The sequence below is a fragment of the Anopheles bellator genome, chromosome X, assembly GCF_943735745.2.
Source record: "Anopheles bellator chromosome X, idAnoBellAS_SP24_06.2, whole genome shotgun sequence".
NCBI lineage: Eukaryota > Metazoa > Arthropoda > Insecta > Diptera > Culicidae > Anopheles > Anopheles bellator.
This window is the reverse complement of record NC_071287.1, coordinates 5446149-5465525: the sequence shown is the minus strand read 5'-3', so window position 1 is coordinate 5465525 and position 19377 is coordinate 5446149. Positions and strand designations below refer to the sequence as shown.

The 19377-nt window shown below is 57.0% G+C and overlaps 1 protein-coding gene across 1 annotated transcript; it reads left to right on the top strand.

Moving 5' to 3' along the window:
* The first annotated feature begins 5524 nt into the window (after positions 1 to 5524).
* Positions 5525 to 14644, top strand: LOC131213366 (mucin-2). The gene is made up of 6 exons (XM_058207396.1): positions 5525 to 5639; positions 7011 to 7396; positions 7473 to 7620; positions 7685 to 12493; positions 12560 to 14453; positions 14545 to 14644. The coding sequence occupies exons 1-6, from the start codon at positions 5525 to 5527 to the stop codon at positions 14642 to 14644; spliced, it is 7452 nt and encodes a 2483-aa protein (XP_058063379.1).
* The last annotated feature ends 4733 nt before the right edge of the window (positions 14645 to 19377 follow it).

The following is a 19377-nucleotide window of genomic DNA, read 5'->3' as shown; positions in this document are numbered from 1 at the left end:
TTTTCAATGCCAGTTTTAGTAGAACGATTTGTCTTTTGACTCAAAATGAGCCTCTTTTGATCTTTGTCATCGTTTTATCATCGGCACCCATTTGGAAAAAAACCTTTTTCATAGCCATTTTCTGGTGCAAAATAGTAGATGCACTACCAGTTGATATGTTCACCATTTTAGCTTAGCTCGCCCACTTTACTTTTTTCGGTCGCCTCCAACGGTTTTCAATACTTGCTTGGTGTTTTTGACACATCTTATCTGAAGGTTGGTACTTCGGAACCTTGGGCTACAAATGGCATTATTAGCGCCATCAATACGACTTTTTGAACGATGTGTTAGGTCCTCCTCAGGTGAATCTAGGTCCTTAGGTGAATCTCAACGCACCTTCTTGCTGGCGGATGGCAGATGGTCGGTGATGCACCGGCCACGTTCTAGAAACCCAATTACAACCCAGACTGAAGATTCGGGTCTTTCGATGCCGGTTGATATCCCCCCCTGCGACATCCTGCGATTTCGCAGCTTGTAGACCAAACAAACTTTATACACTGCAACCGGCTAGAAAGAGAGCAAAATGAGGGCGTGATGTTATGAAACTCGAGTCGACAACTCGAACGGTCAGTTGGGTTCATTTTGCTATCGGCGCACCCGTTCGCGCTTCCGTTTCGAGAGTTTTCGATTTTTTTTGTCCACCGATCAAATGCTCACAAGATTAGGACTCTCGGACGGATGCTCGAATTCGACATTCCGGCTTCCGTCTTTATATTTTGGTGATGAAAAATTCTATTTTTCAAATTTACATCGCAATATTTTGTGATGCCGTATTTTTCCGTGTATAACGCGTACCCATATTTTAAGAGAAAAAATTGGAAAAAAAGTTTTTTATTATACATTTTTCAGTTATGTGATATCCAACAAATACCCAATGATAATAATGTATTATTCTAAATATTCTATAAATATTCTAAAGTAGACTAAAGATAAAATGCGTATACATTGCAAAAGACATACTAGTATTTTTTATTTCGTAATAATCTTCAAACTCAGATTCACTGCTGTCTGACAACTTGACATTCTCTAACTGCTGTTCCATGTACTCCTCATTGTCACTCTCTGGAGAAGTACATTGTGACAATATAAGTATCCGGAAATTTGTGATTTAAATAAAATATGCTTTATTCGATTTTCGATTATTTTTTGACGTTAGATTGCTACACATGTCAGTGACTGATGGTGAAAAGGTCATTCGGCCATTTTAAATTATCACTTAATCTTTTACAGCTGTTTCACTGTGCTCGTGTCTTGGCCCATCGGCGATTTTTTTCTCTTCCAAAAAAGTGGATGGCAAGGAATCGAAATCCAAAAATGAAACCCAAAAGTCATGAAATTGTTTGAACAGACCACATGCATACGAAGCTTAAGATCGTTGCTTGTGTGCGAATTGTTGGCCAAAAACTACAAACTAATGATGCCAAAGCCACCGTATTGACCAAATCTGGCCCCCTGTCTGGCTTTTTCTTGTTTTTAAAATTCAAATTACCGCTTCGTGGTCAATTTATTAAGGAAAAGGCAGAAATCGCCGATGAGCCAAAACTCTTTCACGCAAAAAAGCTATAAAAAATTAACTGAGCTTTAAATATAGTCGAAATTTTCAACATAAGTGAGAGACATATGTAGCAGCATTACGCAACAGAAAAAATCGAAAATCAAAAAAAGCATTTTTTTAAATCACAAATTTTCGGTACTTTTTTGACAGAATGTATATAAGATAGAAGACCCCCAAATTTAGGTATATAATATATGTAACAATATTGTGTGGATAATTATATTCCTAACAAATGTTTCATTTCATAATTTATTCAATAATACCATAAAATATGTACCTAACAGGGCGCATTTGTATATTTAGAGGAGACAAAATTTTTACTACCCTTGTATAACGCGCAACCAGATTTTAGTGCTAATCCGCACGCCCATCTGAAAGAGTTTGACAAGTTTTCACATTTAAATTTTTCGGCCCATTTGAGCACATTAAGCACTCCGGAGCACTCTCGAATCGAAACCCGTAATCCCGGCTCGACTCGAGTTCGACATTCGACGATCGAGATCGAGAAGTCGAGTGGTCGAGTTTCATAATAGGGGGGCCCCTTTTGGGTTGCGGTACGGCCGTCCTCGGGCACAAGTACCATCCTCCGCAGGCTCGTCCTGTGGGTGTGCGCGCATTTATTAATCGCACTCGCTACCACCGTCGTGTCACTCGAGTTCGCTGCAGGTGCTTCAGTTTTCCGATTTTGCGATGAGGCACGGATTCGCCCGCCATCGACCTTCGCACGCGGCGTTTCAAGCGCTTCTCACAGAGAGCCAGCCATCCGTATGGGGTTTACCCAAGTTGCCTTTGTGACGTACACTTGGACGCTGCTGCGATCGATGTTTATTTTCGATCGCTCGGAGCCGTGCCTCGGATTGGCAAGGCACACACACCATCGGGTTTTTGGAGTGGCTCCAGTGGCTGCTGCCAACCGAGTAGGTTTTGTTTTGTGTTCTCGCTTCCGTGGCGGGCTCCTCGGCCCAAGCCGGTGTACGTGCCTCATCGGCAAGGCCCCGCCGGCTCTAGCTCTGGCTGTTTGGGACCGTTTTTTTTGTTTTTGTTGCTGTTCCGTTGACGTTTTGGCTTTGCTTTGTTTCGGCCCTGGTTCGGTCCCCAGCACACAGGGGCAGAGTGTTAGACTAAGCGAGTCAAATGGTGCGGCCGAGCCCCAAAAGTGGAGCAGCTTGGGTCCAGATATGAGGTATGAGCTGCAAGTCTGGCCGAGCGGTGGCCTAGTGACCATTCGGCACCAGGGTTGACCTTATGGAGAGAATACTTGATGAACCTCTGGCGTGTGGCGTGCGAAGCAGGAACCTGAAGCCAGCGGGTTTCCGTTGCCATTCGTTCACACGACACGCCAACAGCCACCAGCAGCACCTGCAGGCAGCCACCATCATTAGCAAGGCAAGAAGATGCTAAGATGCTGCGATGGGTAGGAAAACCGCTGCGCCTCCGCCGCGAACAGGGTCGTATCGATTATATCCACACACCACCGAGAGCCCAGAGACCGCCGCCGTGGCCGTCGCGTAATTAGTTCGTACTCTCTGATCGGTCGAAAAAAGGGCAATTCCCACATGTGGGACGCGCGCCGCGACTGTTGCGCGGATGCACAAATTAACCGCAAACTGTCATTGATCTGTAATGGTAAGCGGGGACGGCCAGGTCTTCCTCGGCGAAACGGGCTACGAACGAGCGGGTGAAGCAACACACCGAACCGGGAAACGAGTGTTGGGGTGTTGTGGGGATAATCGATTGGAATTTACCTGGCGGTGGGGGGAGGCCGGGCGAATGGACTTGGCCTGGGACTACCGTTAATACCGGTGCAATTTATTACGGTCACTCCGGTCATCATCACGGCCAGCCAGCCAAATGGCAGACCTGGATGGATGGGCGAAAACCGACGACGTTTCGACTTCGACTTCGGTGGGGTACTTCCTTCAGATCTTCGTCCCAAATATCATCCCAATGCTGCTGCTGTCTGTGGTGAGGACCACCAAAAAGCAGGAAAACATTCGCTTCAGGTGTGTGCCGTCCCGCATCTATGGCGAGGCACGAAACAGATTACCGGGCACAAAAAAAGAAGGCACCGCACTTAACGAGATTTACATCCGATCGCCATCCGTTTTTTTTTCCTCTCTATACGTCCATTCAGGCGGATCGACGGAGAGCTAGGAATACCCCGGAAACCCCTAGCCTACGGAAGGCTAGGAGACCTGCCTGGGTAGCCGATTCGGTGTACTCCTCTGTGTGACGCACGCGTTCTGTCGACCGGCGGCGTTTTTGCCCATCGCTCAGATCACCAGTTCCAGGCATTCGAAATACGGTGCCTTCGGAAGGACTTCGACCCCTGGGTGATGGGGAACTGAAATGTTAACCGCCACAGCCCAACCGGGCTCGGGGTCTTTGTACTACCCCCCACCCAAAACCCCAATTGGCAATGGTGTGGAGCCACACCACTCTCACCACCAGCCAGCCGTGGACCGAGACCATGAGACGTGAGGCTCTGGATCCGAACCCAAGTCCGAACCCGAGTCCCAAGCGTAATCTGGCGCAAGTAGCCCGTAGGATGGGAGTGTGTAGGGCCCAAGCGGGAGCCCCAGGCAGATTTCGCTCTGCCCCCCTCTCGCTCTCTCCCTCTCTCTCCGCTTGCACTCACATGGCGTGGTTCCCTTACGCAGCGTAAAGTGCTGCGAAAGTGCCGTTAAATTTGAGTATTTAATTACCGTTGCCGGACTATACACAGCCCAGTCCAGTCCACAGTCCCCACAGAGTCCAGTGGGGGCAGCCTTCAAAGGGGGCCACCTTCGGGACCTTCCCCGGGACACCTTTCGGGCGAAGCGACGAGTTCAGAACCGAGGCGCGCGCGCGTGAGACCTCACCCGATGACGTATGCGCTCTACTGAACTGGAACCTCGGTGGTAGCGAGCGGGGGGGCTCCCCCTTAGTCCAAAGTGTTCCAAGTTGAATGCTCCAAGCTGACGAGCCGTGATGTTCCCGAAGAAGACGAAGAAGAGGAAGAGGAAGAAGAAGACGAGAGACCAACGTTAGGCCGCCGGCCAACAGAGCTAACGGCACTGTGAACACGGCAAAGTGAATCGGAGCTAGCAGCTAGTCCCCCTCCCTAGTCCCACCTCATCCACCCAACACCCCACATCCTGCTGGCCAGCGCGCGAGGTGATGATTACCCCGATTTGCTGCTTCTCCCGCTTCTTCTGCTCCGAGGTCCGCCGACCAATGGCCACGTCCAACTGGCCAGACTCACAACATCTGCCGCCACCACCGTTTTCGCTCCATTCCTGTTGCTTCTTCTTCCTGCTCCATCTGCCACGGGGGAGGGGGGGCCAGCGGGCGCAAGTGTGGCAGGTGGGAATGGCGAGATTCCCCTCAGAGCGCAGATCAATGGCGTCATCCACTGGCTCCAGTTGAGAGAAGCCTTCCCCCAAGAACCAATGCTATGGAAGTTGTGTGAGCGAGGTGTTCTACGAGGCAAGGGGAGCCCAGGGGAGACCCCCGGAAACGGCAACCCGGAAATAATCTTAATCGTGCAACCATCGCGTCTACCATGGCGGTGTTGCGTATGGGAAGTTCTGGGAAGTCTCTCGGTCTCTCTCTCTTTCACTCACGAAACGTCCCCACAATTAGCGCAATTAACGTAATCCATTCCGGACGTACGCAGGCTGGTGGCTGCTCGATGTATTAGGAGGGCCCCCTACTCCCCACGCAACCTAGAGTACTCCTTTCCGACAGACGCCGATTCCGACATCGCCCAACTCCCAACTACTGGAGTCCACGTCCTAAAGTCCCCCTACTTCGTGTATGCTGTGTGTTGTCCACAACCATTCTAATCATCTGGGTGTTCACCCTCTCTCTCTCTCTCTCTCTCTTCCAACAGCAGCAGTCCAGTCGATCGTATCAAGCAGCCACAACCAGGACAGGGCGGCGTCCGAGATGATAATAAGGAGCTCGAGCCGGTTCGGGCTCAACCAACCGACGGCACACAAAATGATGACGAATCTTGTTCTGGCGCTGGCCGTACTCCTGATAGTACCGGCTGCCACCGGAGGTAGGTAACGGTACCTCGACAGAGTTCGGCCCACACTCTCTCTCTCTCTCGGGACTCGGAAGACTCAGGCAGACCCCGTGATATGATGCGAAAATGCGTTGCGATTATTTATACGACTGCTGGTGCTGCTGGTGTCGGATGACACCTGCCAGCAAGGGGACCGCCGCCGCACGAGCGAAACTGGTGTGTTGGTCTGGATTGGAGAGCGAGAGGGACTACGATCCCGATTCTTCGGTCACACGCACGTGGCAGACACACACCCGGGAACGAAAGGTGGAGGGACCGACCGAGACACCACCGACAGATGCCCGGCCCGGCAATCGCCGCAATGACATGTGTCCCTCTTTCGGGAACTTTTCGGGGCCCAGCGGAAAGCCACAAATCCCAGAGTCAATTAAAGGGTATCTTCATCTCAACCCCCTGGGCAAGAGAGAGAGTGTGTTCCCCCTCGGGAGGGTGTCCGAAGCCTGCAGGGGTTGGCGAAGATATTGGCCGAAGATAGGAACCGCTTTGATTGGACAACACACGCGCCTCGAACGCATCGTCACTTAATCGTTGTGCCCTGCGTAGCGATTGCTCATCGGAGCCAGTGGTACTGCTGCGCTGGACCTGTCACGCATCCGGCGAGCGACCCTGGGGATGCGACACACCTGTGTCCCTCCGTTTGCCGAGCCGTCACGTTCTTCTGTATCGCTCGCTCTCGCTCTCTCTCTCTCTCTGGTCGGTCTTGCAGCTCCCCCGGCATGGCAGATGTGCGGACGGTTTGACCGCTTCGGAGCCGCTACGGAGTTAATCATCCCGATAGAATCTTCTCTGTAGGCACTTGTAGGGCGGTTTAGGGGAATACGGTCCGGGGATGTTGGAATCCCGGAGGCCCCGGGGGGGTTTGCTGCTCAAATTAGCTCGAGAGCACCGTTAAATCAATGCCCGAGGAGAGAGAGATTACGATGACGACGACGACGACGACGAGGACGGTGCGTTCCCAAGATTGATTGGCGATTAGTTCTAGCAGGGGTTCTGGGGACACACGAGCTGTGGTAGCCGTATTTTTTTGCAGCAGTTGAGGGGGTCTTGAGACTGGGCACGGAAACACTACCACACCGAGAGCAGGAAGCGAGCCTTGCGCTGGCCGTCAATCTCGGGTGCGGCCTCTCTAACCTTGTCGGCAGAAGTTGGTGAGAAAGTTGGGCAGTTTTTGTGTTTAGGGCAGATCTGATCTGATGGTTGGCAGGCCAAGAAGAGGCCATTCGGTTGGCCGGGGCCGACGGCGGGACAGACCTTGCTTTGTTTGGTCACTCCGTTCCCAGCATTCTTCTCCTGACGACCTACTCACGCTCATGGATTCTTCTACTTCCCGTCCCGATCCGGCAGCCCCAATGTACGAGAGTGATCAGACCGAGCTGGAAACGTACGGTGAGTCGACGGGATGCTACTACAACTACAACCACTACGGCGAGGGTGACCGGATCATGACGAACGAGCCGTGCCTGAACTGTACCTGCCACGACCGCATGCTGATGTGCTACCTGCGCGTCTGCCCGTTCACCAAGGCGATCGGGCAGGACTGCACGGTGGAGAAGCGCGAGGACCAGTGCTGCCCGGTGATCACGTGCCCGGAGGTGGAGGTGCAGCTGGTGCAGCACCAGACCACGGCCAGCCCGTCGACGGCGCTCGGTGCGGCCGGGACGACCCAGGTCGGGCCACTCGACCAGTACGGCTGCTCCATCCACGGACGCTACTACCCGGAGGGTGCCCAGGTAAGAGAGCCCAGGTTCCCCAGGTTCTTTTATCCGATACCTTGATCGCGTACTACTGCCATGCCCCCCCCCGTAGGTCCCGTCGAACCCGCAGAAGCCGTGCGAGCTGTGCTACTGTATTCGCAACATGACGACGTGCGTGATGCAGGAGTGCACGCTCCACATCGATGGGTGCGAGCCGATCTACAACAAGGGTGTCTGCTGCCCCGTACGCTACGACTGCGGTAAGTAGCAGGGAGTCTGCAGGAGTGACTGACCTCGACACTGACCACCGGGGATTCTCCACAGATCGCGACAAGGACACGGCTCCCATGCTGCTGGACGACGACGATGAGGGCACGACCACAACGGTACGCCCGACGCCTGGCTTCATCCTGACGACTACACTGTCACCGACCGACGACTCGAGCGATTGTGCCCACAACGGTGAGACGTACGCCGAGGGTGCGCTCATCATGACGGACCAACCGTGCGAACACTGCTACTGCATGCGCGGCAAGATCGTGTGCGCGGTCCAGGAGTGTGGCACGCCACTGGAGAACGAGAACAAGAACTGTACCGCGGTGCCACCAGCCCCTGGCCAGTGCTGCCCGGAGAAGTACGTGTGCGATGCTGGTGACCTGAGCCAAGGCACGTCAGCAGCTCCCACAGCGGACGACTCCGAAGAGAAAGAGCGAACCACGGTGAAGATCCCATCGGTAGACGACCTGGCGGAGGAACCGGAGGTGGATCAAGACGAGCAGCAGCAGCAGCACGTTCCCGCTCACGACACCACAGCTGGTGGTGAGTCGAGCGAGGAATCGGAGGAAGAATCCGAGCTGGTCGGTAAACCGGTGGACCATCTGACAACGCCAGTACCACCGGCGACGGGCGCACTGGACGAGCGACTGGGCGAGGATGGAGCGGAACCGACAGTCCCTGATACCGACCGAGATGGCGAGCCGGGAGCGGAACAGGATCATGTGGCTGGTCACGAGGCGGCTGGCCACACCGAGCCGTCGGTAGCCATGGCACAGCCCACGACACCAGAGCACGGCACGGATCTTCCGGTGACTTCCGGCGGCACCACGCTGCTGGCAGCCGAGCAGACGGACGAGGAGACGGAGCTCACCACACCACAAACCCACCACGATGCCGTCGACCACGACGAAGAGCCCGAGAGTGAAGAGCTGACCGAAGAAGAGTTGGACCAAGCGCAGCCTGCCACAACCGCTGCTCCCCCAGGTGAAGAGCTGGATCAGGACCAGAAGCTAGAATCGGAACCGGAACACTCCACTCAGGGAGCGGAACCGAAAGCTACCACGGTGGCCGCTGACGACGTGCACGAGGAAGAGGGCGAGACGACTGAGACGACGGTTCGCCCGCACGTTCCGGTGGCGTTCGATGAGACGGAGAACGAAATCGATGACCTCCAGCACGACACGAAGGCGGAGGTGACCACGGTGAAGAACGTGGAGCATGAGGATGAGCAGCCGGTGGCCGAGTCGAGTACGGAAGGCCGCAAGGAGGCGATGCATAAGGCCGACGACCAGCAGCAGGAGCCGGAGGAGCCACAGGAGCCGGAGGAGCCCTCGGTCGAACAGGACTTCGTGGAGCTGCCACCGGCCACGGTCGCCACGGAGCTGCCGGCCCCGGTTTCCGACCCGAGCCAGCCCGAGACCCCCGCCCCAGAGCTACCGTCGGACGAGATCGTGACGGGGGTACCGCTCGAGTTCGATTCCCACGTGCTGGGCTCCTCGACAGTGGCTGTACCGGAGATGACCACCACCACGACCACCCGGACACCGGAGTTCGGTGACCGGAAGGCGGACGATGGAGCCCCCGGTCCTCACATCGACCTGGACGAGCCGGTCGAAATGAACACCGTGATCCCGCTGGACCCGCTGGACCAGGATCAGGTCGGCGACGAGCAGCAACACCACGTACCGGAGCTGGATGAAGCACAGGAGCACGATGAAGTGGCGCCAGACGCGGCCCAATTCCCGGAGGCGATCCCCGGCGAGGGCCACTGTCTGCTCGACGGGACGACGTACGCGAACGGGGAGGCGGTGCCGGCCAGTGGCAAGTGTCAGGCGACGTGCCGCTGCACCAACAGCATCGTCCAGTGCGAGATGATCCAATGTGAAGGCCCACCCAGCCCGGACTGCACGCCCAAGTCGGTGCCATCGGACGAGTGTTGCCCCGCGTACAGCTGTCCGCAGTCCCTGGCCACTAGCTCCAGCACGAGCCCACCACGTGAGCTGGAGTCAACCGAGGTGTCGACGAGCGCGGCCAGTGACAGCGACGAGTCGACGTCGACGGTTTCGGCGAGTGCCTCCACGGAAACCTCCGGAACCCGGGACACGGATGAAGAGGCGGATGACGACAGCGGTACGGGAGAGGAGCCCGAGAGCGATTCGGCCGACTGGGACGTCGACGAGGATGCCCTGAAGCCGGTACACCCGGAGCCACCGGTGTACGATCCGATGCAGATCAACTTCTTCGCCGGAAACCGCCCAACGACGGCCCAGTACGATGACGAGATCGTGCTTAGCACGGCCAGCCCGGCACCGGGCACTGTTCAGCCGGTCCCGACCACGACCACTGCCACGTCCACAACAGCGAAGGAAGCTCCCACGACCCAGACGCCGACCCCGACGACGACGGCTGATGAAGACGAAGCCGAAGAGGAGGAAGTAGTAGCCACGGCCGTCCCGGAACCACAAGTACCTGATCGGGTCCAGACGGAGGAGGCCTCGACGGCGGCCCCAGTGGAGACAGTGGAAGTTGCGGACGATGAGCACCCCAGCACGACCGAGCGGAAACCGTTGGCCCCGGAGGAGGAGCAGGAGCAGGAGGAGCTGCTGGAGGAGGAGGTGGCTGCGGTGAGCACCGTGAAGCCGCTGAAGGTCGCTGCCGACGAGGAAGAGGATGAAGAAGTGGCCCAGCCCAGCACGACGGTCACACCGCTCGGACAGGATCCGGTCACCCAGACGGAAGCCAGCGAGTCGCCAAGGCCAACACCGGTCGATCGTATCGCCCCCGTGCAGCGCGACCCGGTGCCGGCTGCGACCGATCGTCCCACCGAGCTGGAAGAACCGGAGGATCACCCGAGCACGACCGCCCGACCGCTGGAGATCGTCCCGACGACACTACTGGTGGTCGAACGTGAGGGAGAGGAGGAAGAGGAGGAAGAGGAGCAACCGGAGCAACCGCACAGTGACCTGACGCCGACCACGGTCCAGGTCCAGGAGGTGCCGAACCCAACGACGACGGCGCCCTTCGAGCCAGTGGACCAAAATCAGAGCACGACTCCTACGTCCCCAGACATGATCCCAACTACGACTCACGCGGTCGAGCGGGTCGAGGAGCACCAGACTACGGTGTCGGGTGCGGTGCAGGAACTCCCCCACGTCCCGACTACGACTGCTACGATGGAGGAGCCAGAGGCACCTGCCACACCTGTCTCCAGCGCCGGCAAGGACACGGACGTGGAAGAGCCAACCACTGCTGGAGTTGGAGCTGAAGATCTGGAACGTGTACCGGAAACGACGGCCAGGGTGACGGAGATTGGAGTCACGGATCAGGAGCAGCAGGTGCAGACCTCGACTCCGGAACCGACAGCTGGGGAGTCCGAGCCGATTCACACGCCGACCGAGCTGGTGATGGTCTCCACGGATGCAACGACCGACCAGGACGACGGCCCGGTAACTGAGGGGCCAGCGGCACCATCGAAGGAGGAGCAACTCGCAGTTGACAGTGCCGCGACCCCCACGACGACCCCAGGCCAGGCAGGCCAGTCACCGACAACGAGCCCGGTGGACGAGCAGGTGACGGAGCGGACCGACTCGACGACGGTCGTCAGCCACGACGACTCCATCGTGTTCCGTGTGGATGACGAGGGTGACAAGGACGCCAAGCCGATCGTGCGGCCGATCGTGCCGGTCGACAAGCAGGAGGACCAGGAGCAGCAGCCAGTGTCCGAATCGGACGAGGACAACCTGATCAACGCGTTCAACTCGGTCGTCGCGGAGCATGACGACACCATCCACTTCCCGGTCGACGACGACGACGAAGACGAGGACGTCTTCGGTGCGTCGAAGCCCGAGGTACCGGCCGAGGTACCGCGGGAGCCGGTCCCACTCGAATCGGACGACCAGATCAAGCACCGGGACGAGCTGGCCACTACTACCGCCTCCTCGACCGAGCGGCAGACGACGGTGCGACCGGTGGCTGAAGCCGAGGACGATGACGTGTCCAGCAACGAGATCGACTCGGACGTACCACAGAAGGTCGTCCATCCGACGGCGAAACCCGTAGACAAACCGGTGGACGTGGAGGCCCCGCCGGCGGTGTACGACGAGATCGAGGAGACGGAACAGGAGGAAGCCGACGAGCAGCAGCAGCAGCACGTATCACCGAGCCCAACTACCACCGTGAGGCCCGATGTTGTGGCGTCGGAAGATACGGAGACCACCACCACAGGCACCACAGGCAGCACAGGAACCACTGGTACCTCGACCGTCAAAGACGCTGAGCCGGAGGAGGGTGACGATCAGGAGCGAGACGCAACACCGAGCAGTGGAGTGGACGAGCTGCCAACAACGCCAGCCACGGTTCTCGTGCAGAAACAGGACGATGCCGCTCAGGAACTACCGGAGGAGGTCAGCCCTGCCCCGAAACCGACGCTGACACCGGACGTAGTAGCGGACAAGGTGGACGACGAGGACGACGACGGTGGGCAGCGACCGGAGGCGGAGCAACCCACAACGACGGCAACGGACTCGGTCCCAGAAGAGCACGCACAGACCTCGGCGGCTCGCCCAGATGAAACGGAGACGGAGAAACCACACGGACCACTGACAGCTGTCAGTACGCTGTCACCGCTCGCTACGGACGAGGACATGGGACCAACAACGCCAGCTCACGACGCCAGTCCGGACGATGACGAGGAACCGGACCGGGACTTTGTGACGAAGCAGACCCCGGAGATCGAGACCAAGGACCAGGAACCGTCCACAACAACAGCCGTGCACCATGAGGATGAGGAGGAGCAACCGGGTACCACACCGCGACCGGCACTCGAGGACGACGGTCTGTCGGAGGAGGAACAACCCGGTGCCGAACCGGAACAGGAAGCCCCGCAGCACAGCACACCGTCGCCGTCGTCGGATGTGAGCGAAGAACTGGAACCTCACCACCAGCTGCCAACTACCAGCGCACCCCAGCCAGACCAGGATGAGGAGGAAGCGACCAGACCGGAGAAGGGAGCTGAAGAGCAGCCCGAGCACGACGACCAGGAGGAGGAGGCTGAAAGGGCGACGACGAGCAGTGTGACGCCGACACCTGCGACGTCCTCTGCAGAGCCGGAGCTGGATGCTGGCGCCGAAGGCATCGTCGAGCGGGTGAAAGAGGACGAGGAACCGGCACCGGCACCGGTGCCAACGAGCACGGAGGCCGCGGACCAAGATCTGGACTCGGACCTGGAAGTCCCGACCAAAGCAGGCCCGACGGAAGATGCAACGACGACGGTAGTGCCGGACGACACGGAGGAGCTGCACGCCCCGGTAACGGACGGTCCCGAGAATGCTGGCACCAGCCCGCCGAAGAAGTTGGAGAAGCCGGACCAGAGCGAAGAGGCCGAGTTGACTGGGGGACACGAGGACGGCGGGCAGCAGGAAGATCGGGTGTCGCCACCGACGACCCCCGCCGCAGCAGTGGACCAGCACCACGGCCAGGACGAAGACAGCGAAGACGAGGGCGAGTTGGTGGAGCATGTCCCGCAAACGGACCCGCTCGGTGACTCCTCGTCTGAGGAGGACCAGGAGCAGGAGGGAGAGGAGGCGTCCACGAGCGCGACACCAGCGAAGAGCGGCGTGGAAGTGGAACCAGCGGTCGTTAGCGTCACCCAGCCAGAAACCCCGGACCTGGTGACGTCATCAGAGATGGAGCCGGTGGACGTGGAGAGTGGCGGCGCCGCAGCCACTACGACGGTGTTGCCCTCGGAGTCCTTGGAAACCTCGGAACCCTCGGCCCCTGCCCATGTGACCCACGCCCCGCCTACGCCAGCGGAGATCGACACCTCGGACGCTGACTCGGCCGACGCCACGACTACAGCGACGAGACTTGGAGGCGAACCGGAAACCCCCAGCACGACGGCCGTGGCGCTGGAAGGTGACGATGGTGACGATGGAGCTACGACGACTACGGTCAGCCCGACGAGTTCATCCCCTGCCCCAGCCGTCCCGGTCGCTCCCCATCATCTTGATGACGTAGAACCGATGACCACTGTCGCACCGCCACCAACGACAACGACGACGACCGTCAGCCACCCGAAGGAGGAGTCTCCAGTGCAGCCTTCATCCAGCACCACCCCCGAGGCGGACGATGACGCAGAGGAGGACGCAGCGGAGGACGCTGACGTGCAGCAGAAGTTGCCGACACCCGACTCCAGCTCGACCCTGGCACCGCCCAGTCTCCCGGAACACGAGGAGCAACCCTCGGTGGGAGGATCGGCTCAGGAGCAGGAAACGGTCGGCCCGTCGTACGGGGCGCCCGGTCAGCACTACGACACCGGGTACGGCCACATGCCACCCCACTACCCGCCCTCCTCGTACGAGGATGACTACGGCGAGGAGGAGGACCCGGCCGCCTTCGGTCCCGGCACCTGCCGGTACGGCGGCAAGCTGTACGTTTCGGCGCAGCAGATCCCGCGGGACGATCCGTGCGACTTTTGCTTCTGCTTCCGCAGTGACATCATCTGCCTGCAGCAGTCCTGCCCGCCGCCCATCACCGGCTGCAACGAGGAACCGATCGCCGGGTTCTGCTGCCCGCGCTACGAGTGTCCCGTCTCGATGGCGACCGTCCTGAACGTGACGACCAGCACCACCACCACCACCACGACGCTGCCGCCCCACTTCCTCGCCCATGCCTACAAGGGGGCGGGGGGTGGTGGGGCCGGCGGTGCCGGAGGCACTGGGGCCGGACCGGTCCAGAAGCGGGGCTGTCAGATCGCTGGGAAGGCGTACGGAGTCGGTGAACCGGTCGCGTCCGCCTCCGGGCCCTGCATGCGCTGCACGTAAGTTAATGGGTAGGGGGGGCGGGGGGGGCGGGGGGGTCTCCACCTGTACCTACTAACCGCCGCATCGCTTCTCTCCACACACCCGCAGGTGTGGCGGCGATGGACAGATGCAGTGCGAACCGAAGGCCTGCAGCCCGGAGCCGATGCTGAAGCAGATGATCGCGGTGGCGGCGGCCCGGAAGAGATGAGCGGGTGCACCGGGCGATGAGGGGCGGGGCGGCCAGGGGCGGCCGGATTGGGATGAAGCCAGTCAGCCGCAACCCCAGCCGTCGTCGCCGCAGCAGGAGCAGCGGGGCGATAGGTTAGAGTTACGCAACACCACAGCAGCAGCAGCAGTAGGAGCAGCAGCAGTAGGAGCAGCAGTGCGGGAAGGCGGGACAGTGGGAGGGGCAACAACAGTACAGCAACGAGGACGGTGATCCGACGGCAGTTAGAGTGTGGCGAAGACTGAACCGAAGAGTGGTGGTGATGGTGATGGTAGTGGTGATGGTGGTGGCGAGTGAGAGGAGTGGAGCTTGCGAACTTGGAACACGGCTGGTGATGGAGGAGTGGGGGAGCGACAGCGGCAGCAGCGGTAAGCACACAGCGCGAAGCGCCTCTACGCTAACAAGAGCTAACGTCCCCCCCCCCCACGTCAAGGCTTCTAACTCTCCTCAAGGCAGTAACTCCTGGCAGTAACTCAACACCTGCAGCCCGCAGCCTGTAGCAGCTACAGATAGAGCGCGTGTCCCTGTGTCCCTGTGTTTAACGTTTTTGTATGTGTGTGTTCGTATGTTTGTGTGTATGTCTTCTGGTTTTTGTTTCAATCCATTCAACCACCTTGTGTTTTCGTACTAGTAGTAGTAGTAATAGTAGTAGTAGTAGTAGTAGTAGTAGTAGTAGTAGTAGTCGTACTAGTTCCGCTTTTCCTGGCCGTTCCCCTGGTTTGGGTTCCTCGGTCTCCTGGAACTCTTGGAGTCCATCTGGAGTCTGGAGTCCACTACTGGATTGGGGAACACGAACGGACCCGTCGAGGCCCCGCAGTGTGTCTGGACCGTCCGGAGGGGCCTCTCTGGCAGGTTCTAGGGACGGGACGCGTGTTCCAATGTGGTTACCGAAAGGGCAATCAGATTGCCCTTACCTTGCCCTACGCACGTACCCGCACGAGTACTCCACGCCTTCTCCGGACATATCCGCGTTGGACTCACCATTGCCATCGACAGCGGCAGGGACAGTGGAACAGAAGATGCGGGGGGCCTCCCGATCGCCCGATGTTTGACCGGTCCCCGGAATCAGCTAGTCCTGGACCCCCACCGCACCGCCAAGTCCCCACCTGGCTGGCTGGCTGGCTGGCTGGCTGGCTGGGTGCCTTCCGTGTACTGGTGGGCTGGGACTGCTGCTTGGATCGCTTGAACATCTGGCGGCGTCTCGTGACGCTCCCCCAGCCCCACCAACACCATGAACCATCCGAACTAACCAAGATCTAGGAGCAAGTCCCATGGGCGATTCTCTAACAAGTAGGGCTGCTGTTTTTTATCACTCCTGGGGCCTCTCTCAGCCTACTCAGCCACCCTTACACTCTGCCCCGTGCCCGTCCACCTGCTCTGCCACAGGCGACCTCGGAAGTGACAGGGCGCACCTGTCACTGGTCGCACCTGTCACTTCTGAATCGATTAGCTATTATTAATTCCGCTATGAGTAATAACATTATTATGCTGCTATCCGTATTATAACTATTATTTTTATTATTAATACTATTATTGCTATTATTAACATTATTATTATTATTATTGCTATTATTATTATTATTATTATTATTATTATTATTATTATTAGTAATACTAGGAACATTATGAATGCGGTAATTTATGAATTACGATCACAGTGTTCTCCGTTGCTCTGTATATTTTTGCCATAATTTTAAAACTTCCTGAACGAAAGTGTGCGAGTGTGTGTGTGTGTGTGCGAGTGTATGTGTGGAGTTGGGTTGAACACAGTAAACACAGTTTTGTGGGGAGCAGTCGGCACCGGCCAAGCCCCGCCACAGCGCAGCAGCTTCTTGCCGACCCACGGCCACGGCCACGGCACGGCACGAACACGTTCGAACCGAGAAGCCGCCGTCGGCAGAGTAAGTTTAGCGAGCAGCCAGATAGACGAGTTGCACATAGAACCGACGAATAGTACTTTCGGCAGCAAAAGGCGCACACGACGCACGACTACGACCAAGACTTCGCTCCGTGCCTGAGTGAGTGCATGTGAATAGGTGCTGTGTGCTTAGGATGGGCAATTCGGGGCTCGAACCGGGCCTTTGCCCCGGCCGGGGGATTGTTTGATGGATTGGTTTTTTTTTTTGATCTTTTATTAGTATGGATATTTTTTTTCTACTGGCACCTACCAAACGACACTACACGAAATGAACTGCACTCACACGCCGGCACGCCAAGCCAAGGTGCGGGAGATAGCCAGGAGCCAGGAAGTCGGGCAACCGGCATTAACACGTTTACTACTAACCCTGGCCAGCGTTCTAGAGCTAGACACAACAAATGGAATGGAGGTGGAAGGTACGAAATAGGAAGAGCTACCACTCGGAAACCACTCTGTCTCTGTTTAGAACTACTACCACTACTACCACTAAGACTACTACTGCTACTACTACTGCTACTACTGCTTGGAATCAGGATGTAGATTAACTTGGCGTACTGGCCAAGAAGTACAACACTTTTAGACAAACTTGGCACCCGACAGGCAACGAAAGTCATTGCAGGGGACGCAACGGAAAGCGTTCCAACAGCGACAGGGACACGGCGGAAATGTTTCAAGTAAAATAGTCAGGACCACAGGACGCACAGGAAAAAAAAACAAACCGGAACGAAGCGAATCGAGGAGCGAGGTAAACACCAAGAGTTCTATCAAGACAAACGCACACAAGCCCACGGGGCGACGACGGGGCGATAGTAGAAGCTGGGTCGAGCAGGAGGAGCAGGACACGGAAATGACCACTGGAGCGCGCGGGAGCATCGCAGCGAAGGAACATCGGAAATCGGAGAGGGAGATGGGCCAAAGCATAAGTTTGAACCAGAGACCCCGGTAGGCTGCCACACGTAGGCTGCCCGTCGGTACGGCGTTGAACCAAAGCGACACCGCGTACGCTCGCCCGAGCTGTTTTCCAGGAGTTTCCACCCACTTTTTGTTCTCAAGAGCCGACGTAGCGTAGCTGAGACGGCAACCCCAACCCGTTGGCTCTATTTCGTGGAAAGGTTGGCCGAAAAGGAGAGACACTCGAGATGTACCGTTCGCCGGCCAACGCCTGATGGAGCGCGCGTTTGGCCAGCTTTGGCTACGGTTACTATTATCGTTGTTTTTGCTTCCATCGATGTTTATCGACCTGAGCGCCGGAGGACGACCCCTCTCTGGCGCTCAGGTCCGCGACACGACACCCCGGTGTCCAAGCTCTTGAGACGGGGGCCACTACTCGGCTCCTCTCCTTCTCCACGTGGCCCTCGGTCTTACCAGCAAGGCGTACCTTTGCTTTGCTTCTCCCGAGTAGTAGCCGTGTGCAACATTTGAGCACCGGACACGCCACGTGTCAGATGGAGACGCCCGGACCCCCGGAGCGAACGAACGGTGCTTCTGGAAAACAGCCCGCCTTACATGCACACACACCTGCTGACGCACAGCTGACGCGTCCAGGTGGTGGAAACACAGAAACTCTCTCTTGCGTCCTGGCGACCGAGGGCGCCTTGCTCGGGTTCAACGCGCGCACACCGATGGGCACAGAGTGAATGGCGAGCAGCACTTTGTTTTTTTTTATTATTAATATTTTTTGAATTATAGAACAAAACGTGATTTTCCGGGGGGGGGCGTGTGTGTGTGTGTGTGGAAAGTGCCCGGAATGCGGGTATCTATTGTGACAGGCTCCAGGCACACCAATGAGGCCAGACAAGGCACGCCGTGGAAACCGTGGAAAAAGAGCACCCGAAAGAATCTGGAACGGAACGCGAGCGAGCGAGCAAGAGAATGAGAGAGAGAGGCAGAGAGAGAGGTAGAGAGAGAGAGAGAGAGAGAGAGAGAGAGAGAGAGAGGGAGAGAGAGAGAGGAAGTGAGAGAGTTGTAAAGCCGAGAGGGAATGAAATTAACATTAACAAAGTGAGGAAATGGAAAAAAAGAAACAGATAATTCAGGATATTTTTAAGTGTCCTTTTATACTGGAATAAAATTTTTACGTAAACATGTTCGGTCTTCGGTAGGCACAGTGATGGGCCAGGGGGAATGGTTTGCGGTACGCTTCAACTATCCTGAAGCAGGCCATTCAAGGCACTATACAGCAAAGCGTATTTCGGGCGTGCTTCAACAATCCGAAAAATCATCGGTCGTTCCAAATCTATAGACTGGCTTAACAATGGCTAGAAACATGCAGCAACCAATCCGAAACATACTAGCTCTGTAACAAAAAAGAAGCAAGATTATTCCATCCATTATGAGCGTCCATTAATCAACCTAAGCAGTAACGCCTACTACAAACGAACGGGGGGGGGGGATTGCCAAAATTTCCTTGATCACGTTGAAACACGTGCATTTCGTTTGGTGGGGTTTGGTCGCAAGCGTTTCGCAATAGAGGATGCTGTAGAGAGTTACAGCATGGTAGGCGGTATCAGCTGCCAAAGTGTTTGTGTTTCGTGTTCGTATAGGCATTCAGTCACCTGAGCAATAGCTCCTCGGGTCAGCTAAACCGTTGACAACTACTTTGCATAGGGAAATACTTTAATTGGCAACATATCCAAGCGTTTTTCGTCGAACACAACGCAACAGGCGCACGCGCCCCAGTTCATATGAATTGAGAAGATGAAACGAAGCGTTTCGCATCCTTCCGTTCCGTGTTTCGCGCCATGCAGAATCTTTACCATGTTGAAATGGATGGCAGAGTATATGCAGTGTGGCACCG

What these genes read in the sequence shown, in the direction of transcription:
- LOC131213366 (XM_058207396.1), top strand. Translation starts at nt 5,525, where the DNA reads ATGATAATAAGGAGCTCGAGCCGGTTCGGGCTCAACCAACCGACGGCA. An exon ending in AGTACCGGCTGCCACCGGAG is followed by an intron (nt 5,640 to 7,010) that starts GTAGGTAACGGT and finishes CCGATCCGGCAG; the next exon opens with CCCCAATGTACGAGAGTGAT. An exon ending in CCCCGTACGCTACGACTGCG is followed by an intron (nt 7,621 to 7,684) that starts GTAAGTAGCAGG and finishes GATTCTCCACAG; the next exon opens with ATCGCGACAAGGACACGGCT.